The 24,432-nt window shown below is 28.8% G+C and overlaps 1 protein-coding gene across 1 annotated transcript in view; it reads left to right on the plus strand.

Moving 5' to 3' along the window:
- The window catches only part of sbf1 (SET binding factor 1), a 72,922-nt gene that overhangs the window by 10,108 nt on the left and 38,382 nt on the right, over positions 1 to 24,432 (plus strand). Inside the window, exons 2-6 of the mRNA XM_073837714.1 lie at positions 16,717 to 16,802; positions 16,925 to 17,062; positions 17,204 to 17,329; positions 18,836 to 18,946; positions 20,536 to 20,589. Of these exons, the coding sequence (XP_073693815.1) occupies positions 16,717 to 16,802; positions 16,925 to 17,062; positions 17,204 to 17,329; positions 18,836 to 18,946; positions 20,536 to 20,589 (515 nt within the window). The remainder of the gene's footprint in view (positions 1 to 16,716; positions 16,803 to 16,924; positions 17,063 to 17,203; positions 17,330 to 18,835; positions 18,947 to 20,535; positions 20,590 to 24,432) is intronic.

Genomic DNA, 24,432 nt, shown 5'->3' on the forward strand with positions numbered 1-24,432 from the left:
CCCAGTGCTTATAATCTGTTTACTTGATCTAAACACCGGTCACAGCCTCACGTCTGTTGGCTGCTTCTTTTCCTGGCCCCTTGGCAGAGGGGAACTGACTAACCCGCTGCAAATTTCACTACTACTTTCCATATGATTTCCAAACCTTGTTGGAAGGCTTGGAATTTCTGCTGAGGTGGAATGCCTAACCAGTGACGCCAACATTATGTAAGCAAAAGGAGTCCAAGTGCGCTCTCTTAGTTTGCTTTTCGCGTTTCATGCAGGATATATGTCACAAGCTGAGCTTTAGTCCTTTGCAATGTTTAACTATTGATTACTAGGTGTACAAGATACCTAACGCGTACCTGCTTATCTCTTAGTAGATGTTCGGAGGTTAGTTAAATATATTAAAGTGTGTGAGAGAGAAATGGTGTCTGTGTTTATCTAGTGTCATAGAGAGATTAGTGGTAAAACGTGTGCGTATCCTTGTTAGGGCTTGACTAAGAAACATATGCAATATTTGTTAGCATTATGACTGTTTAAAAATAAATATTTTTATATATATTGCAAAAAGTAGAGCATTTAATGCAATAAAATAAAACAATCTAAAATAAGGGCTAGACAAGATAAACAGACTTGTTAAAAAAAATAATAATAAAAAAATAACAAAATAAAGTTAAATAAAATCAAATAAAATTAGATTAAAATACAGTCAAAGCCTTGTTTTTACACAGTGTTTTAGTAAACCCAATAATAATAATAATAATAATTATTATTACTATTGTTTGTAATATATAATTTAATATATTAGTTGTAAAACATATCCTTGGCTGAAAAACACGTAATATTTGTAAGCATTTTGACAATATTTATTTCTAAATAAAAGACAGTATAAAATAAAATACGGTAAAAACCTTGTTATTATCATTGTTGTTGTTATTTTATTATTAGTATTATTATTGAATGTAATATTTAAATATATAAATGCAATATTTGTTAGCATTTCGACTATTTAAAATATTTTATATACATTTTATTTCAATATTTTGACCAATCATCCATTGTTGCAAAGTAAATTTAGACAATTTAATGCAGTTCAATAAGGTAAAACACAGTAAAAACCTTGTTAAAATTAATTAAAGACTTGTTTTCTCACACTGTTAACTAGAAATAATTGTCACTAATAAACAATGTTTAATATTGTAGTATAGTATAATTTAATTTAACTTAATTTTATATAATATAATTCGTTGAAAAAAAGTTTATTCTTAGCATTTTGACAATATTTTAAATATATTTTATTAAATTTTTATTTCTAAATAAAAGACAGTATAAAATACAATAAAAACCTTGTTATTATTATTGTTGTTGTTATTTTATTATTAGTATTATTATTGAATGTAATATTTAAATATATAAATGCAATATTTGTTAGCATTTCGACTATTTAAAATATTTTATATACATTTTATTTCAATATTTTGACCAATCATCCATTGTTGCAAAGTAAATTTAGACAATTCAATGCAGTTCAATAAGGTAAAACACAGTAAAAACCTTGTTAAAATTAATTAAAGACTTGTTTTCTCACACTGTTAACTAGAAATAATTGTCACTAATAAACAATGTTTAATATTGTAGTATAGTATAATTTAATTTAACTTAATTTTATATAATATAATTAGTTGAAAAAAAGTTTATTCTTAGCATTTTGACAATATTTTAAATATATTTTATTAAATTTTTATTTCTAAATAAAAGACAGTATAAAATACAATAAAAACCTTGTTATTATTATTGTTGTTGTTATTTTATTATTAGTATTATTATTGAATGTAATATTTAAATATATAAATGCAATATTTGTTAGCATTTCGACTATTTAAAATATTTTATATACATTTTATTTCAATATTTTGACCAATCATCCATTGTTGCAAAGTAAATTTAGACAATTCAATGCAGTTCAATAAGGTAAAACACAGTAAAAACCTTGTTAAAATTAATTAAAGACTTGTTTTCTCACACTGTTAACTAGAAATAATTGTCACTAATAAACACAATAATGTTTAATATTGTAGTATAGTATAATTTAATTTAACTTAATTTTATATAATATAATTCGTTGAAAAAAAGTTTATTCTTGCATGAACTTAGCATTTTGACAATATTTTAAATATATTTTCATTAATTTATTTTATCCATCATTTTGACTAGTCATTATTGCAAATTGTAATATTTATGCAGATAAGATAAAATAAAATGCATTAAAAACCATGTTAAAATTAAGTACATTTAATTGTTTTAACATGGTTTTAATGCATTTTACCACAGTATTTTCATTAGTTAACACAATAATATTTACATTAATAAACAGAATATTTAATATAATGATCATAATAAAAAATTAATGTATGTTAAATTTATATATAAAAACAAATCACAATATTTACCTACACTTACTAAAACAGCTTAAAAATGTCACACTTGTGTTAACAAGTCATAGAAAAGGATGTTTTGAACTGACTCAGCCTTGGCACTCTAATAAATGTCTGTCACATGAGGATGAGGGTGTCAGGGTGGTAGCAAGTCTACTGTTGTGGCCTTTAGAAAACTTAAAAAGCTTGTTAAAATCATAGCAGTGTTTCACGCCCAGCCCTAATTCTTGTTAATGCAGCGGTTAATACCTCTGTGTCAATGTGTGTGAGACCGTTTATCTGTAATGCTAATAAAACTCCATTTATATCTTATGGTGTGACATTCATTTGCCTTAGAAGCCTATAAGCTCTTTAAGAGTTACTGAAAGACCAGTACTTGCCCACTGAAAACCAAAGTGCCCGACTTAAAATATCAAAACCGCAGGTCTTTGCATAGAACACAGACACAAGGAGCACCACGCTTTCACACATCGCTGACGTCATTGTGGCTGAGAAAACAAATCTAAAATTTTAGGGTTTGTAAAACTGCAGATCATTTTTTTTTCATGTCGAATGACACCGAAAGCCACGTTGTATTTCTAGAAGTAACGAGGTGTCGTTTTGTTGTTAAAAAGTAGCGTTCGCTCTAAAAAAAAAAAGTGTGTAAATTGTCTTGAGCCTCGAGTATTTCCTCTATTGAAAAAGCAGCCAGGGCTGAATGCGGTTGTGGGACGGGTGGTTGCTGGCGTGCAGGAAGGATGTGAGTTTGTTGAAGAGCTTTTCTGCACTGAAAGAAAAGAAAAACTGCACTCACGGTATCCCCGAGCAACAGCAGATTTTTTTTGGCAGATGCAAATCTCTCAGTGCGAGTCCACCCAGAATGACCAACGCCAAGAGTTTGGTGCTGAATTAGCACAAGGTGCATTGAGACACTTACTTGCTAGATGTTAATCTTGCATTAGAAGTAGAATTGTGTTTATTAGGGATGCAAACATATTTAAACATATCAACACTTAAATTTTGATTTGTAATATGCATTGCTAACAAGTTAATTTGGACAACTTTAAAGGCGATTTTCTCAGTATTTTCAGTTTTTTGCACCCTCAGATTCCAGATTTTCAAATAGTTGTATCTTAACCAAATATTTGTCCTATCCTAACAAACCATAAAGCAATGGAAAGCATATTTATTCAGAAGAATTGACCCTTATGACTGGTTTTGGGGTCCAGGGTCACAAATAGATTTAAAATTAATGAAACTAAAAAAAACAAATTTATAGAATGCAGAAAACGGATGGAATCACAGAATTCAGTCATAAAAATGTAATTTACTGTAAAGTGCGGGATGGATAAATCAAAATTAGGTTAGTACACTTAAATCTAAATGCCATATAGACTAGTGTCTGTAAATATTAAGCTGCAGAAATACTGTTTAAATATGAGTCCTACATGTTCTTTGTGTTTCTGTGTGAGTGAATGGCGCAGATGCGCGGCTTCATTTATTACACGTTTGTGGTGCTCTGTCAGTCACTTCATGAGCATTTTGGCATTTCTTTTGAGAGGAATTATCATATCATATACAAACAGAAACTTAAAGGTCTTTACAGCAACCTGTCAAAATAAAAGTTTGGTTTAACTTGAAGAAACTGTGACAAAGGTATACGACTTAATGTAACGATAGTACTACTACTACTACTAATAAAATTATTAGTAAAAATTATTAAAATAAAAAAACATTTAAAAAATTGTAAGGAATATTTACCAGAGAAATTATTTGCTAAAAAATTAATAATAATAATAATAATAATAATAATAAAATCAATAACAAATTTTCAAATATAAATAAATAAACTAATATATATATATTTTAAATAAAACCAATTAATTAGAGATGCTTTTGATTCAAATTTAATGAAATCTTTAAAGTGGAATCCAGAAAATTATGGAAGACAGAATTTGAAAAATCAAAAAAAAAAAAAAACTGAATTTGAGGAGAAAAAATGATTATATAGGGCCTTAATTTACTTTTTGTTCAACTTTTAATAAATTGCAGAATAGTTGAATAGTGTAAATTGTGTATGTTTCATGATTTCAATTGATTAATATATATATATATATATATATATATATATATATATATATATATATATATATATAAAAACAGTAAATAAAAAAAATGTAAAGGGAAACAAATTTGGGAATTAAAAAAATTAAATATAGGGCCCTACTGATATGATACAAATATTTTGTCGATCCCTGGATGTGTAAATGGAATTATGTTTTTATTTATGTTTTAGATGATTTAAAGAATCTTGATATCTATGCAATTTAAACTTTTTTTTTTTTTTTGAAACTACAGTTTTAAGAAATTATTTAAGAAATAATTTTATTCAGCAAAGAAGCATTAATTTGATCAAAAGTGACAAAGCAGTGTTAATAATAAGAAATGTCTTAGTAGTATAATGCCTTTCTTGAGCAGCAAATCAACATATTAGAATGATTTCTGAAGGATCGTGTGACACTGAAGACTGGAGTAATGATGCTGAAAATTCAGCTTTGAATCACAGCAATAAATTCTATTTTAAAATAGCTTCAAATAGAAAACATGTTTTTTAAATTGTAATAATATTTCAGAATTTTCCCTGTATTTGAATCAAATACAACCACTTTGGAGAGCATAACAGACTTGTTCCTAAAACATCTGACCAATCCCAAACTTTTGAACAGTAGTGGATGATGCATATAATTATATAATTTAATTTCAATTCAAATGGCATGTTTGACAGGTTAAAAACTCCATCATTGGACTTTTTATCATTTGTACCCATATCTCCAATTTTTGAAGTTTTGGGTCACGACCCAACAGTTAAGAACCACTGCTATAGAAGGTGGTTGACAACTTCCTGTGCCTGCCCACCTAGCTTGTGCTGTATTCCCTGACACGCTTAACTGCGGCCTTTCAGGTCCTTGCAGCCATGGCTACAAACTGTTTTGACAACGTGGGGCGCGGGCCATAAGAGAAGGCTGCGGTTTTCTGGTTTGACACGCGGCCAAGCCTTTTTCTAGAATCTACGTTGAGCTCCTGAAGAGACAGGTTTGAAGACTAGACCGTAGTAAATTCATGAAAAATTGCCAGGCCAAGGCAACACATTCTTCACACGACTGAGAGCTTTTATAACGCGACCCAGTCTATTCTCTTTGGAAGCCAACGTATTTGTTTTTTACCACCCCACCCACATGCGCTAACACACAGTCGCAACCACGCTGCATGTCTGTCTCTTACACAAGCCTGATAGTGAATTCCTGTGGTGCACAGGCGCAGTTGCCTCAAGAGCGTGTTTTCTGCATATTAAGGAAGTCGAAATTTTTCATGGCCTGACCAGGTAGTTTAGTCATCTTCTCTGATTGATATGTGAATGCCACATTGTTGGCGTCCTCATTGAGTTTTGTCTGATGGAATCTTGTGATTTCTGACACGCAGTGACTGCTGTAGTCGGTCACCTGTTTTCGGTTTCACTTCACCTGCTTCAGGCTGACTATGAGGGCGGTGTGACTGTCTCGTGGCGTCTCTCTCAGATCCTTCATAAAGGAGAGAGTGAAATTTCCCTATTAATATCCAGACGCTCTAGTGAGTCAGAGTAGAGCTGGGTAAAGCAGAAGTGCCTTGAAATGTCATCACTCAGGTTGTAGGAAGGCCGTGTCAAACCTACTCCAAAAAAAAAGATGATGTCTAATGTCTGTCAGTTATGCTGTGGTTGAGTTGATGGTTTATTTATAAACCATTTTATATTAAAAAAATGTCCTGGCTCTTCCAAGATTTATAAACTGTAATCATTAGCTTTATACGGTTTATGAAGTTTCACATACAGATATTTTTCTTACCCAAACACATCGATTTGCTTCAGAAGACCTTTATTAACCCCCCTAAGCCCCGTGGAGCACTTTTTATGATGGATGGACACACTTTTTTGGACTTCATAATCTCAATAGCCATTCACTGCTATTATAAAGCTGGAGATTACGGTTTATAAAGTTTTAAATATTAAACAAATGTATCGATTCACTTCAGAAGGCCTTTGTTAACCTCCCACAGGCATGTGGAGCACTTTTTATAATGGATGGGTGGGTTGGATGGGTTATAATGGAACAGTCATTATAAAACTGGATATTGCGGTTTATAAAGTTTTAAATATTAATATTTTACTTAAACAAATGCATTGATTCGTTTTAGAAGGCCTTTATTTACTCCCGGAGATGTGTGGAGCACTTTTTATGATGGACAGACGCACTTTATTGGACTACAAAATCTCAACAGCCATTCAATGGCATTATAAAGCTAGAGATTACGGTTTATAAAGTTTCAAAGATTGGTATTTTTCTTAAACACACCGATACGCTTCAGAAGGCCTTTATTAACTCCCTCTAGCCGTGTGATACACTTTTTATGATGGATGGATGGATGAACTTTATTGGACTTAAAAATCTCAACACCCATTCAGTGCCATTATAAAGCTAGGGATTACGGTTTATAAGGTTTTTAATATTTTTTAATACTTTTATTAACCCCCTGGAGCAATGTGAAGCACTTTTTATGGTGAATGGATTAACTTTTTGGACTTCAAAATCTCAACAGCCATTCACTGCCATTATAAAGCTAGAGATTACCGTTTAAAATATTGATATTTTTCTTAAACGCATCGATTTGCTTATTAGCTCTCTGTAGACAATGTGGAACACTTTTTATGATAGATGGATGGACTTTATTGAACTTTAAAATCTCAACAGCCATTGCATGCCATTATTAAACTAGAGGTTATGGTTTATAAAGTTTTCAATATTGATATTTTTCTTAAACACATCGATTTGCTTCAGAAGGCCTTTATTAACCCTTCTGAGCCGTGTGGAGTACTTTTTTATGATGGATGGATGTACTTTATTGGACTTCAAAATCTCAACAGCCATTCACTGCCATTATAAAGCTGTAACTCTGAAAAGTAACTCTGAATGTATTTGTCTAAAAAAAAAAAAAAAAAAAAAAGAAGGTGAGGGTGAGTAAATCATGGGTTAGTTTTTATTTTTGTGTGAACTATCCCTTTAAAGGAATGGCTGGCCCAAAAGAAAAATTCATTCCTTCAAAATATTTTCATGTTGTTTGGTTCAGATTTGTCAAGACATCTCAGGTGTGGTGTGAAATTAATTACGTCATTTGACAAATAACGTGTCTCGTAACTAATGTCAACTTTAATGTATTCAAATTGCGTAAATGAGATTTGAGGTCTTTGTAGTGTGCCAGGTTCATAGTTTGCATAACTCAAACCCATTAATTTGTTTGAACTCTCACCCATAAACAGATTTTAGCAGATTATTTGAGTTCCTTAGAGGCCTCATTAAATAAATAGGTGATGTGGTGCAGTGGTTAAAGCTGAGGGCCGGCTTGATTCCTGCAAACGAGAGCCCGTGAGTGAAGCACTTAACCTCAGGTTACTCCAGGGTTGTGGAAACAAATCCCAGTGGTCATCACTCTTGTTCTCATGTGGTGATTAATAATAAAAACAAGCTTTAGATTCACATACACCTGAGCATTGCCTGCCACCTGACCAAGCAGGTCTTGTCTGGGAAAGATTTATTAAGGTCTCACATATCCGGATTCAGTCACACATGTCAGATTATCCAAGCGCATTCCCCATGTCCATGTACCATACAAACCCATTCAAGAGCCAAAATGTAAGGTGCAAAGTTTTAGATAGCCTGCTCCAATCGACAAGGTTGGTTGGTAGATCACCGAGAAACCTTCACATCTTATGTGGACTGCATAAAATCCCACTGAACTCATTTTGTTGGATTTTAGAAGGTTCTCATTTGCATTGACTCCAACTGGCTATGGGTATTTTATTTTGCCTTATTTTATTTCATTTTTAATTAATTTAATTTAATTTAATTTTTGTTTAATTTAATTCTGTTTTTAAATTTATTTTATTTGATTTCATTTTCAATTTAACTGCATTTATTTAATTGAATTTAATTGTATTATTTTTAATTTAATTATTTTATTTTAATTATATTTTTTGTGATTTTTATTTACTTTCATTTATTTATTTTATCTTGTTTCTTTATTATTTCTTAATTTTAATTTAATTATTTTTTTTACTTTATTGTACTTTATTTTCTTTTAAAATTTTAATTCATTCATTCTATTTATTTATATTTAATTTAATTTATTTCATTTTTATTTGTCTGATTTTACAAGGTTCTCAGTCTCGCATTGACTCCAAATGGCTGTGGGTTATTTTATTTTATTTCATTTTATTTTTAATTAGATTTTTAACATAACACTTTTTTTTAATTAATTAATTTTTACTTTATTTTATATTTAATTTAATTTTTATTATTTTTAATTTAATTAATTAATTTCATTTTATTTTAATTACAATCTTAAATCTATTTATTATTTATTTATTTATTTTAATGTTTTATTTACTTCCATTTATTTATTTGACCTTGTTTATTATTTCTTAATTATTTTATTTTATTAATTTTTTTACTTTATTGTACTTTCTTTTTAAATTTAATTTAATTAATTTTTTTTATTTTATTTCATTTCATTTTTAATTTATTTCAATTTAATTTAATATTTTATTTTATAACATTTTTTTATTTACTTATAATACTATACTATATTTATATACTATATTTACTATAATTTATACATTATTTATTTTTTACTTTTTTTTATTTGTTAATTATTTTAATTTTTAATTAGTGTTTTTTCTATTGGATTGCTAGATCACAGAGAAACCTTCACAGCTTATGTGGCCTGCATAAAATCGCACTGACCTCATTTTGTCGGATTTCAGAAGGTTCTCAGACTCAGAAACTGGCTGTGGGTTTGTCCTCAACTCACTTGTATTGATTCCAAGCATTTAGTCCCTAGAGTCCAAAAATGAGGTCAGAAGTCTCTGATTTGGGTTTAAATGTGTTAAACGCATGCGTATGTGTTGATAACTTCTGTTTAGGAGAATTCTTGCCTCTTTTGCCAACTCAGCTGTTATCAGGGAGCACCGGAGTTCTGGAATGGGAATGTCACGGAATGCTGCAATCGGCAGCAGAGTGAATTAGTGTTTGGAGAACAGTGCCTGTTTGTGCTTGGATGTCTTTTTTTCTCCTTCACTCATCTAGTCGCTCTCTTTCTGAGATAGTGAGAAAGTAGGAGGGGTGGGAACGAAAGCGAGGTTTAGATTTCCCAACACGTTCTGAAAAATCAGATTCGTGCCTTGGCTGCTCGTCTAGATTTTTTTCATTTTTTTTTCCAAGGGAAAGCGAAACTTATCCTGACTCTACACTCTTACCCTGTGGCGATAACATGTCAGTTCCACTAAATGGGGGTCGAGTGTAGTGTGACCGCCTGAGGGCCGTGGCATCGGGCCAGAACTTTATATGAATATCACCTGAAGTTGGTGCGTTTCCTCTGCACCGGCTGTCTTAGTCTTTATCCGTTTCAATCTCTGGAGACAAACGAACTCTAGGCCAGTGCCATCCCAAGATCCTTTTCACAACAGGCTAATTTTGGCAGCGTGCGGTGTTGTGAATAGGCTCTATTGTGGTGCCTGTATTTTGGACACGCTCCAGATTGCCGCCAGGTATTACTTTGCCTGTTATCCAGTAGAATTGCATCTGGAGTCGTTTCTTTTTAAAGGGGTTTTACCACCCAAATGGTCTAAATCAGGAGTTCACAACTTTGGCCCTCGAGGTCCATTTTCCTGCAGAGTTTAGCTCCAACCCTAATCAAACACACCTGAACAAGCTAATCAAGCTCTTCATCATTACTAGAAAGTTACAGGCAGGTGAGTTTGATCAAGGTTGGAGGTAAACTCTGCAGGAAAATGGACCTCGAGGGCCAGAGTTGAGAACCTCTGGTCTAAATTGTGAGGAAATAAATGAAAGTCTTTGGAAAACCAAGGTTATTTTATTTTCTTTAATTTAATTAATTTAATGTTAATAATTCTGTTTGATTTTTTTATTTAGTTTAATTTAATCTCATTTTATTTTTAATGTAATTTATTTTAATTAAATGTTTTATTTAAATACATTTTTTAATGATTTTAAATGTAACCTATAATTTAATTTAATTACATTTTAGCTTATTAAAATTTGTATTTTAATATTTTTTATTTTCCATTTAATTTCTTATTTAATTACTTTTTAGTTTATTTAAAATGTTATTTAATAATTTTTATTTAATTTGATTTATTTTTTATTTCTTAATTATTTTATTTTATATATTTATTTAATTGTATTTAGTTCTATTTAATTTTTTATTTAGTTTAGTTAAATTTAATGTAATGTAAATTAATTTGTTTAAATTAATTTAATTGCATTAATTTATTTCATTTTTAATTTAATAATTTTATTTTAATTTAATTTACATTTGTTTTAAATTAAGTTAAATTAAATTACATTTTATTTATTTTTATTTTATATTATTTATTTTGTTTAGTTTAATTTAATCTTCATTTTTAATGTACTTAAATTTTTTTAATTTAATTTTTATTTTATTTTGTATTGTTTTTATTTTATTTCATTTGTCATTTATTTAATTACATTTTATTTTATTTAAAATGTTATTTAATACTTTTTTATTTAATTTGATTTATTTTTTATTTCTTAATTATTTTATTTTATATATTTATTGAATTGTATTTACTTCTATTTAATTTTTTGTTTAGTTAAATTTAATGTAATGTAAATTAATTTGTTTAAATTAATTTAATTGCATTAATTTATTTCATTTTTAATTTAATAATTTTAATTTAATTTGTTTATTTTAAGTTAAGTTAAATTAAATTACATTTTATTTTATTTATTTTTATTTTATTTATTTATTTATTTTGTTTAGTTTAATTTAATCTTATTTCATTTTTAATGTACTTAAATTTTTTAATTAAATTTTTATTTTATTTTGTATTGTTTTCTTTTCTTTTATTTCATTTATTTATTTAATTACATTTTAGTTTATTTAAAATGTTATTTAATAATTTATTTAATTTGATTTATGTTTTATTTCTTAATTATTTTATATATTTATTGAATTGTATTTAGTTCTATTTAATTTATTTAGTTTAGCTAAATTTAATGTAATGTAAATAATTTTTTTAAATTAATTTAATTGCATTAATTTATTTCATTTTTAATTTAATAATTTTATTTTAATTTAACCTACGTTTGTTTTAAATTAAGTTAAATTAAATTACATCTTATTTTATTTATTTTATTTTTATTTTATATTATTTATTTATTTTGTTTAGTTTAATCTTATTTCATTTTTAATGTACTTAATTTTTTTAATTAAATTTTATTTTATTTTGTATTGTTTTATTTTCTTTTTTCATTTATTTAATTTAATATATTTTCTTTTATTTAATGTTTACATTAATTTTATTTAATTTTATTTTAAATATATTTTTTTAATTTCTTCATTTAATTAGATTTATTTTTTTTATTTCTTAATTATTTACATTTTTACGTAGTTTTATTTTCTATAATTGTTTTTATATATTATACATATTACATATTACATTTATTACGTTTGTAATTATTTTTTATTTATTACATTTAAAATGAAAAGTTAGGGCAAACTAACAAAAAGTCAAATAAAAATAAAAGATAGTAATTGCCTTTTGTTGTGACTGTAAAATAGTTCATTGAAAAATGCAAGGATTACTACTAATAGTAGTACAAAATTACTACTATTCACTAGTCCCGTCATCTCCCTCAGCGTTTAAGTTTCTGTTGATATTTGTTGTCTTTCAGTGGCTTATATCTTGGCTTCTTTGTTTAGGGAGAGGTTAAAGTCTTATTCCAGCTCCAGACTTGCTTGATGACACCCAGGCTGCACGTAGCAACCTTCAGTTAATTTCCCAGAATGCATCATTGTTTATGGCTCACCTGGATCGCTCTCGAGTAAACATGACACTCTTCATGAGCCTGAGCTGATCTAAGGAGGAAGGTGTGGCTGCTCACACCTCCGTTTATTTTAACCCCATCAGCCATGTGCACCACATCACTTACTCACCTATAGTGAGTCGTCTATTTATACGTGCAAACTTGCACACATGTAAGGGGTTGGGGGAAACCCAGTCTCTGAAAATGTTTTTTTTTTTTTTCCCCCTTGGTCCCTGATTTTGTGTGTTTGAGCTTTAAAATTCAACATTTTAATTAATGAATTAATTAATTTTATTTTATTATTATTATTATTTATTTATTTATTTTTACTTTTTTTGGTAAATTAATTGTACTTAATTTTATTAATTCATAATTTTATTTTTTTTACTTTTTGTTGTTCACTTTTCCAGTTGCAAAACAGCTGAGAGTGATACATTCAGGTCTTATAAGTGAAATGAAACACAATAAATTATTTTATTTTATTTTACTTTATTTTATTGTATTTTGTTATTTTACATTTTATTTTATATTTTTTGTTCATTCCAGTTGCAGAACAGCTGAGAGTGATGCATTCAGGTCTTATAAAATTAAATAAAACACAATAAATTATTTTCTTTTCTTTTACTTTATTGTATTGTATTTTTTTTATTTTATTTCTTTATTTTATTTTATTTTATTATTTTATTATTTATTTAATTAATTTTCTGTTTTTCTGTTTTTGTTCTTTCCTGTTGCAGAACAGCTAAGAGTGATGCATTCAGGTCTTACAAAATAAAATAAAACACAATACAATTAATGTTTTTATTTTATCATTTTATATATATATATTTTTTTTACTTTTTCTGACAGTGATGCATTCAGGTCTTATGAAGAAAGCACACTATAAGATTATTTACTTTATATTATACTATATCTTATTTTAAGCTTTTTTTTTTTTTTTCCTCATTCCAGTTTCAGAACAGCTAAGAGTGATGCATTCAAGTCTTGTAAAATAAAATAAAATAAAACAATAAAATTTATTCTGTTTAATTTTATTGTATTTTATTATTTTATTTTAGTCTGTTTTAGTTTATTTTAACTTCTTTTTTAACTTTTATTGTTCATTCCACAATAAAATAATTTTATTTGATAAATATTATCATTTTATATATATATTTCAACTTTTTTTCTGAAGAGATGCATTTAAGTCTTATAAAATAAAATAAAACGCAATAAAAATATTTTATTTTATTTTATTTCATCTTATTTCAGTTTAGTTTATTCTAGTTTATTTTTAACTTATTTATTTATTTATTTATTTATTTTTACTTTTTTTTGTTCATTCCACAATAAAATAATTGGTTTTATTTTAATTTTATTTTTAACTCTCTTTGCTCATACCAGTTGCAGAACATTCATGCATTAATATCTTATAAAATAAAATACAACACAATCAAATTATTATTTAACTTAATTTAAATTAAAACTGTTATAACAATAAAATAATAATATGTATTGTTGTTGGTATTAATAATATAAAAAAATAATCATTACAAGAAGGCTTTGAGAAATTATTGTAATGTAATTATTATTAATGTTAAAATATTCTTCACAAAGAAGGTGTGAGCAATGTGTACTTTTACATTTTATTTCATTTAGTAACTTTCACTCTTTACTCTTTTACAGAAAATTAATGGAAATACAATTTTGACAGCATTTTAAGCAGTCATGAAAATTTGCTATTTGGGTCAAATATTAGAAAATTCCATGTTTCGTTTCCAAGCTTTTAATAAAATTGTTCGGATAAGTGAGGCTCAAATAAAGTGTGCATTTTTAACCTTTAACCTTTGTCCTTTCCTCAAAAGGAGGGCTTTTCTTGGGTAAGTCTTCGGTTTGACACTTAAAGTCTTGTGCTGCTGGTCATTGTGGCTCACTAACTCATTTGTTCTGGGTGAAGAGGGACAGCTGTCTAAATGAACTCAGGCTCAAATCCCATGATTCCTCAGTGCAATAAGAGCGCTCTCGAACTGACACAAACCGTCCCTGTGTTTAATTTCACAACACTTGCTGTTCAGCCGCCCTTCTTCTGTAGCTCAGTCAGTGGTGTGTATGCATATATGCGGTTGTGCGCATAATATATCTGATGATCAGATGTTCAAAGAGGCAGATGAATTCCTGAGTGACGGTCTTTTGGAGTACATTGGATCATCCAGCTCTGCAAGATGATTTAATTTGTGTGCACGCTTTCTGATTTGTGTGTCGGGTGTTGGGAGACGTCCCAGTCATTGTTTGTGTTAAGTATGGTTTTGTTTATCTGATGAAAACTCAGGCAGGTGCTGTTTTTTCTCTCCTCTCCTGTTGTGACATTCGCAGCACTCACTCACACTGTATTAGCCTGATTCACACTTTAAAATGCTGAAATGTTTTTTTTTGTCATATTTATTGATTTTTTTCAATGATCGTTTTTTATAATATATTTTTTTTTATTTTACATGTTAAGTTTTATTTCCAGCCTCAGATTCACACATTGAGATGCTTTGTTTAGTGTTTTTTTGTTTGTTTTATTTTGTTTCAATATTTATTTAAATATAGTCATATATATAGTGAAATATAGTTTGTTGTTTTATAATTTGTTTTATGATTTTATTTTTATTTTTTTGTTTCGTTTTTTAGTTATTTCAGAGAAATATAACATGGTTTATTTGTTCTTATTTTATTTTTTGTTTTACAAGGTTTTTTCAGCCTCAGATTCAAACACTTGAGTTTTGTTTAATTTTTTTTCATAATTAGTTTTTTTTTTTATTCTTAATTTTTTTGTTTGCTTTATCGTATTTGTAGATTAATTTTACTTTATATAATTTTGTGCTTTATTTTATTACTTTTTTGTATATATATATATATATATATATATATATATGTATATATATATATATATATATATATATATATATGTATATATGTATATATGTATTTATTTACTTACTTTTTTATTTATAGCCACTTCATACAGCTTCAAACTGAAATGTTTTTTTTTTATTTTTTATTTTGTTTTATATTTTCCATTTTATTTGTTTCCTTATTTTTTTTGGTTGGTTTCTGTTTATATTTTTTTTAATTTCTTAATTTTTTTTGTTTGCTGTATCATATTTGTAGGTTTATTTTACTTTATATAATTTTGTGCTTTATTTTATTACTTTTTTGTGTATATATATATATATATATATATATATATATATATATATATATATATTGTTATGTATTTATTTACTTACTTTTTTATTTATAGCCACTTCATACAGCTTCAAACTGAAATGTTTTGTTTTTTTATTTTGTTTTATATTTTAAATTTTATTTGTTTCCTTATTTTTTTGGTTGGTTTCTGTTTATATTTTTTATTTTGTTTGCTGTATCATATTTGTAGGTTTATTTAACTTCCTTTTTCTTATATTTTTATTTTATTTTTATTTTTTAGCTACTTTATACTGCTTCAGACTAAAATGTTTTGTCATTTATTTTTTTGTTTTAGAATTTATTATTTTTTAGTTTCTTTTTTGTTGTTTACAAATTGAAATATATTTTTTGTTGTTTTATTTACCTCTTTATTTGTTTGTTTCATTTTTTTTTTTGGTCGGTTTCTGTTTAGTTTTTTAGTAATTTTTATTACTATTAAATATATATATATATATTTTTTTCTCAGTGTACCTTATACAGCCTGTCTGTTTTATAATTTGTTTTATTTTTTTATATTTTATTTTATTTGTATTTTTTTTTTTTTTGGTTGTTTTCTGTGTAGTATTTTTTTGTTTTAGCATATTTGTAGATTTATTTTACTTTATATGATTTTGTGCTAATGTTTTACATTTAGTGTCAAATTTTTTATTTTAATTTCTAATTTTTGTTTTCCACCTGCTTCAAATGTTTTGTTTCATTTTTGTTTAGTTTGGTTTCTGTTTAGTTTTTTTGTTGTGTTTATCATGTTTGTAGATTTATGTTATTACATATTTTTTTTTTTTTGTGCTGTTTCTTTTATTTTTGTAGCTTCAAGTAATTTCAACTTTCATAACCTTGATACAAGGTCATGAAAACAGAGCTTTTTTTCCTCCAAAATAATGTGTGTAGATGAATCATGCATAAAACCACCAGAGACATTAAGGAATTAAATATGATTTCATGTCTGTTTGAAATCACTAATTAACATTGCCTCAAATACAAAAGCATAAACAAAAGTTGCACTGCTTGTTTAGTCAGGAAGTACTCATTATCAGCATATCACGTCTTTTTATGATGTTTTTTTTCCCATGTTGTATTTTCTGTCAAGTCAAATTTGCAAAGCTTCACATAACCCGCTTTTAGTCCTTACCCATCCATTTATCCTTTGTTTCTTTTTTTTTTTCTTTGTGTAGGAGGTAGTGAGGGTCAAGGCCGGATTCACCAGCGTTTCCCAGAGAAGGACTGGGAAGATAACCCCTTTCCTCAAGGCCTTGAGCTGGTAAGCCCATCACAAACAAACACAGAGGATATTCCAGAATTCGCAGATTTATCCAACAAAATTGAACGATCCTGCCAGTGTTTGTATAGACATCTTTTAAATTGTTGTGGCGTCTCTTCCAGTTCTGTCAGCCCAACGGATGGCAGCTGGTTCCAGAGAGAAAACCTGCGTCTTTCTTTGTGTCGGTTCTCACAGACATCAACTCCGAGCGCCATTACTGCGCCTGCTTCACCTTCTGGGAGTCTGTGGAGAACCCGCAGGTTTGTGCGGAGCACGTGCTGACATTATATAACGTTATAGAGCCGGGTGATTTATTTTTGTAGACTGGACATCTAATGTGATTCGAAGTGCTGTAATTGTAGGTGTAGTTTGAGGGTGTTTTATTTGTTGTGTCTGTTCAGCTACAGAAAGGAGAGCCCAGTGAGGCCGATGAAGATGACAGTCCAGACGTGCTCCAGCCCGCTCAACTATACGCTCCTAAAAGCCTGGTCCTCGTGTCCCGTCTGGACCACACTGAGGTCTTTAGGGTAAGAGAGACAGACGAAGTTGCACATGACAGAAACTGAAACAAGTCAGGGCAGGGTAAAGGATTTTATATTTTAGGCTACTGTTTTGTCTGACCGCCCCAGTAAAGCAACTTATTTTATATATCAGAAAAAAAAAATCTGTATTTAAAAAAAAAAATGTCAACATTAAATGTTTTTCATTTTGTTTTTATTATTAGTGTTATTATTGTCTTCAGATGTTTACAAAACTGATAAAACTATTATATTACTGACCCTGAACACAAAAAAAACAACATATTTAATTTATGCGAAAAAAGCTATAGTGTATAAGAAAAAAATAACAATAAACAAACAGTAAAAAATCAACAGAAATAATAGATCTTAATAAAATAAAACATTTATTAAAAATGTTAAAAATACTATTAAAAATAGTAACAAAAGCAAGAGTTGGAATTTGTAAAAAATAATAAAATAAAATAAAACAAAACATTAAAGTGAAGAATTTTGTTGTTTGTTTCGTATTTTCTGTTTTGCTTATTTATTTGTTTATATTTATTTTTGGTTTGTTTCTGTTTATTTATTTTTTCTTTATCCTATTTGTAGATTTAGTTTACTTTTTTCTTATTTTTTGTATTCAGCCTACTTCATACAGATTCATAGTGAAATTTTGTTTTACATTTTTTGTTTGTTTTGTTTTTGTTTTATTTTGGTTGGTTTCTGTTTGTTTTTTGTTTTGCTTGCTTTAAAAAAAACTATAGCATATAAAAATAATAAAAAGTTGCATAAAATAATAAATAATAAATAAAATAATATTAAATAAAATAAAATAGTCAATCTTAATAAAATAACAATTAAATAAAAAAATGTAAAAATGAAAATGGCTGGAAATTGTAAAATAAAATACAAAAATTACAACTTGAATTTTTTTTTGTTTGTTTTATATTTACCGTTTTATTTTTTTTATTTTTTTGTCGGTTTCTGTTTAGTTTTTTTATTTTGTTTGCTTTATCATATTTGTAGATTTATTTTACTTCTTATAATTTAGTGTTTTTTTTTTCTTATTTTTATTTTATTTTTTGTTTTCAGCCTACTTCAAGCATGTTTGTTTTACACTTTGTCTTGTTTGTTTTTTGTTTTACTTTGGTTGATTTCTGTTTAGTTTTGTTTTGTTTGCTTTTAAAAAACTAGTGTATAAGAAATAATAAAAAGTTGCATAAAATAATAAATAACAATAAACAAATGTTAAAAATAGTAACTAAAAAAAGTAATAAAATAAAAATTGATAGCTTCCCTGGTGTTTTCAAATAGCTGCTATAGAGTTATAATATGACTGCACAAAATTGGACTTTCTTTTTTTAACATTACACAGTCTGGATTTTTATTTTATTTTATTTTATTTTATTTTATTTTACAACACCCATGCAACTGAGTAATTTTTCACATATTCCAGGTGTCCTGATACCATTTCTCTATAATTTCTTAATTTCTCTATATTTAAGCTCAGTCTTGGATCTCTTTCTTGTGCAGAACTGCTTGAGTCTCATCTACACCGTTCATGTGGATGGCCTTACCGTTCCTATGGAAACGGTGATCGGAAACCTTCTCACCTGCATCATTCCTATAGCTGGAGGCTCTCAGGTGAGAATTTCACACAGTCTACCAGTGTCTGTATATATTGCTTTTCGCCTTTTTTTCAACACAGACCTTCATTACCTCTGGTTAAATGAGTGTTTTTCTCTGAAGGGACTCTTATTAGAGATTAAAGCCACATTTGTGAATGGTGCTGTAATCCTGTGCATCATTGAACTATTGGACGACACAGATGCTTTAGTCTCAACCATCATATGACACTTGATGACCCTGAATAACATGTACCACTTATGATGTTTTGCTAATTAATGAGCAATAAAATGTATATCTTATACCTAAAAAACAAAACAAAAAACATTAAAGAATATCCAGGCAATTTTCCTTATAATGAAGATGAATGGGGGTTTGAGGTGTCAAGCAGCGTTTGTTAAAGTTTTAATAATTACGTTGTATGCCTAAACAAAAAAAGCTAAACATTTTTAAACAATTACATTTTATAATTTCTGTGTTATTTTAATTTTAGTTAAAGTTTTAGTTTTTTTGTTGTATGCTTAAATAAAAAAAGTATTTTTTTAATATATTTTCCATATTATTTGAATTTTAGTTGAAGTGTTAGTAATTTAGATGCATCCTTAATTTTTTTTTTTAATGTTAAACATTTAATTTTTATAATTTCCATATTCTTTTAATTTTAGTTAGTTTTAGTCATTTAGTTGTATGCTTAAATAAAAAAAAAAAGAATGTTTTTATATTTCCATGAATTTTAGGTCAAGTTTTAGTAATTTTGTTGTATGCTTAAAAAAAATAGTTAAACTTAATTTTTACAATTTCCATATTTTAATTTTAGTTAAAATTGTAGTAATTTTGTTGTATGCTTAAATGGAAAAAAAGTTACAAATTTGAAACATTTAATTTTTTATATTTGCCATATTATTTTAATTTCAAAGTTTTAGTAATCTTGTTGTATGCTTAAATTAAATAAAAAACATTAAAAATTAAATTTTTATAATTTCCATATTTTTTTTTTATTATAGTTAAAGTTTTAGTAATTTTGTTGTATGATTAAATAAAAAAAAACATTACACATTTCATTTTTATAATTTCCATAATAGTTCAATTAGAGTTAAAGTTTTAGTAAATTTGTTGTATGCTTTTCTCATTTTTATTAGTTTTTAGGTATAGTTTTATTTTATTTAATTATTTATCTTTTTGTGGTAAATATACACAGTTATTAATTATTAAGTTTTAGTTATCAAGTTAAACTGCATGAAAATGAGAACTGAAAAGAAAAGAAATGCATCTAATAGAACTAATAGTTCTCTAAAGTCATATGATCACTTTCTGCAAAGATGTAGCTAACTTTAGTAAGCATTAGGAAGTATTTCTTTGGAAATCATTAGTTTTTGTAGCTCCCCAGTAAAATCCCCATTCACTTTCATTATGTTAAATAAGTGGTTAGATTCTCTTTCTGTGTTCCACAAAATCAAGCCATGCGTGTGAATAAAAGGCAGTTTCATTTTTGAGTGAACTGTGTAACATGCTCACGTTCTCATATTCTCAAGCTGACGTGCGGTTTCTGTGTTACAACCGAATGATACCCTCCCCTGAAGTGTAAACCTGACTCCCTTGTGTTCCAGATAAATGACCCCCCTCTTTGTAGTTTAACTGACTGGCTACTGGGTTGTTTCCAGGTAACATTTACCTCCGAGCAGCTTCAACCAATCAACCCATTTGTGATTCTGCCTGACAATCAATCAATCAATCAATCAATCAATGCTTTGCATTTCTTAGTTATTTGAAATCATTATTCTCATACGAATCAACAGTGTGCCTTATTTCTTTTTGATTCTTTGGCTTTAATCAGTTGCAGCTGAAATGCATCAGTCTGGTTTTATTTTGGTGGCAGTTTCTTTCATCTGCTCATTGATTATTTTCTGGGACAGTGCACAGATAAACACTTAAGCACCTCGTCACCTACACACGCTTACACACAGAGGCTTATGGGGCCGGTGTTTGTGTCCTGGGCCTGAACATATGGGCTGGGATGGTGGCAGATGGCGTCTAAGCAGACTGCTGGGTGAATGAATGACAGCCTTAGAAACACGCAAAGCAACATACTATAGCTTCAGAGCCGTGTCTTGATCGTTTTGCTTGTCCTGTGTGTATTGGAAAGGGAGTGTTTTGTGTGTAACATCATATTAATGCTTGCAGTTTGAGAATTAGGTCGACTGTGACCTTTTCAAATGGTGATGGGTTGGTCGGGAGTCAGTTTTTCAATGGACGAGTCATGTTTTAGGCTATTTTAAAATGCCGTTTTTGCAAATGGAACTATATTCATTTATAAATCTATTAAATCTAATCTATAAATTGAATATAAGTCTGTTAAATAGTACGTAGAAATACATAAAGGAACACTCTTTAAAGGAATATTAAAAAATATATAAAAAATACTATTAAATTTAGTTATCGAAAGATTTGATGTTTCTAATAGTCATAAATAAATAGTAATTAAACAATATTTTTGAAATAAGGAGGACGGAAATATTCTCAGCAATCTTCCTATTATATATTCTCTTTAATTTGTACATTTTAAAAGATAGAAAATATATAACATTAACAATAAGTTTTTTAAATATATAAATATATATATATATATATATATTAGGGCTTTCAAATAATTAAATTTTTTTAATCAGAATTTTCAGTGGATTAATCAGGATAAATCACTATTTGCAACTATTTGCATACCATAAAATAAATAACAGGACACATACATACTTTTCATATTTTCACATTATGTCAGGGCCGGCATCGGGCCTGTTTTAGGCTCTTTTTTTTTATATTTTAGACATCCATCAATTATGTTGAAGGAAAAAAAATGCCACACTGGTGGAAACAACACAAGACTTTCGCTTTTACTTTCGAGACCGGCTCGGATGGCGCAGCTGGAAGAGATCCGCGTTCAATCGCACGCAGTGGGCTGAAACTTGCCACAAAGCACAGGCAAAAATAAATAATGAATGTGTAAAGGAAACAGTAAGGACATATCTCAATTATTTATTAATAAAGTGTATTCTGAGTCAATTTCGCAAAGATCCTGACTTGCTTTCTATAGATATGTTTATCATGTCTGTGAGGCATGCATTTCGCTTTATTTTTGTTAAGAACTCCTGTTCAAGAACGAGACGACAGAAAGCGCATCATTTTTGTTTTCTTTATTTTATAAAAACACTATAAGGTTTTTTTGATGTGTTACTCTTTCCTTTGTGAGCTAACATGACGGATAATTTTAAATTGCTTCCAGTGAAAAAATGCAAGTGATTGCGCTGGTGCCTCCATGACCTGCAAAGCGGCTTTATCTTCCACTCTCCGCACAAACTATGCGCCTAATCGCGCACATGTATCTTTAACGTTTAAACTATACTTGAACTGTTTTATATCTATAGGTTTTATTTTAGGCAAGTCGTGATGATTTGAGAAGGCAAACTGATCAAACAGACTATCAGTCTTCCGCTGGGCGCTGTTCGTTAAAAAAATGCTCCAAACCTTTTTCTAAATTAACAAAATAAAAAACGAAACTAAATCTATACACTTTGACATTGCATACAAAATTGAACTAAGGGGGATTTTTTTTTTCCCGTCCAATTGCTTTGATATCACTGTGTCAGTCACCGCTCTTTCGAGAATGAACCCAGCATAACTATGCAGATGTAATTCCCAAAACATAAGAAAAGCTAAAGTTTCATACAAATTCTGAATGGATTATGGCATGGAAAGTGCAAAGCGCGCTCCCTTTATTATCACTAAAAGCGTCACAAATCTTAGTTCATAGAGATCTCACAAAGTTCCGTTGTAATCAATAGGGATGTAACGGTATCAAAACTTCACGGTACGGTAATACCTCGGTATGAATGGCACGGTACGGTATTTATTGAATCATTTACAGGAAAAACAAAAAAACTAATGAAAAGACTCAAAAAAAGTGCCAGAAGTGTTTATTAAACAATTTACATGAACACTGAACATATCAATGGCATACAAATTAGCCATCTATCTGTAAACTTTGAAACAGGAACTTAAATTTTTCAATTTTAATAACAAAAAATTATGAAACCATGTAACCATGTTACTTTTTTTGCAGTACTTTAGCCTACTTTGTGTAATAACGAAAACATTAATTTCAGTGGAAAATAAGTCCAAAACTCTCTATTTTAACATTTTGAACAACAGGGCTCTACAATCTTTTGCTTTTTTTTTTTTTTTTTTTTAGAAATTCCTATGTGTTTTAGTTTTTCTGATAATCATGAAATGAAAGCATAAACATTCATTTATTTTTAATCAAATGAAATATAAACCCTTTTCATTTTTGGCAAACAAACAGAGGTTTACTGTTAAAATCAATACATGGAAGAAAAAATGATATTCATTTTAAAACGTTTAAATAATAATTGTAGTATTTTTTTCTACAATTAAGTGGTTAATCTTGTTGTAATATTTATTTTCTTAAATGAAACGGTAAAAGTGACACTCACAGCAGCTTTGGAGATTGAGTTTATCTGTTCATGTGAGATGCAAATGCGAAATATTACCGGGAGCGTCACGCATGCTTCAGTGTAGTAAAAAAAAAAAAACGCGTCTCCACCATTTCATACAGAGGCAAACGGAACATGCAGGATTCATATTAAAACGGTCTTTTTGCATTTCAGTTTTCACAGACACTAGTCCATATCGTGATTTGAATTAAGTGACAGACCAACTTTTGGTTTATTAATCAAAAAATCAACGAATTCCGTGGCATTCCGCGCTATAGTAAATTACGTTTTTATGAATGGAGTCCTGCGTGTTTTCGCGGAGGAGACATTGTAAACGCGCGACCATGATGAGACAGAAATGACATGCCTTCGTGTAAATAAGATAAATAACATAAGGCAATTTAGTTTGTTTAATAAAAGAACAATGTATAGACCTGTTCTATAGGAAAGATAACCTTAAATGACTTCTATAGTGATCTAGCGCTATATTCAAGGGGGGCGGGCAACAGACCGCAAAGGATGATGGCCACGCCTGGGCTGATGGGAACTGTAGTTCCCGCTACCTCCCGTTCGCTCCATTCGCCTGAGCAAACTTTTCTCAGAAGACCTATTGTTTTATCGAGTCATGCGACCACGGTAGTATCGTAAAAATTTGCCATTGCGGTACGACGGTATTTACAATACCGTTACATCCCTAGTAATCAATAAAGCTTTCTAAACTAACGTACACAATGAATCTTTTATTAACATCACGTCTGCACTTAGTCATGAGATGATTCACGCAAAAAGGCAATAAAAACAGATCTGGCGCTTTCAGCGGTGAGTGAATTTTGACAAACTGTTTCTAATTGTTCGTAATCAACACTTCTCAACGCTGCAAAAACACGCTGGATTGTTGCCAGATCTTCAATTGCTTTGCTTTCGTTTGAGGGTATATCTACCCCAGTAGAACCGGGCCTAAGCTTGGCTAACCACTCCAGTTGCAGAGGGGCTGTCGCCCAT

Source organism: Garra rufa, chromosome 4 (genome assembly GCF_049309525.1).
Source record: "Garra rufa chromosome 4, GarRuf1.0, whole genome shotgun sequence".
NCBI lineage: Eukaryota > Metazoa > Chordata > Actinopteri > Cypriniformes > Cyprinidae > Garra > Garra rufa.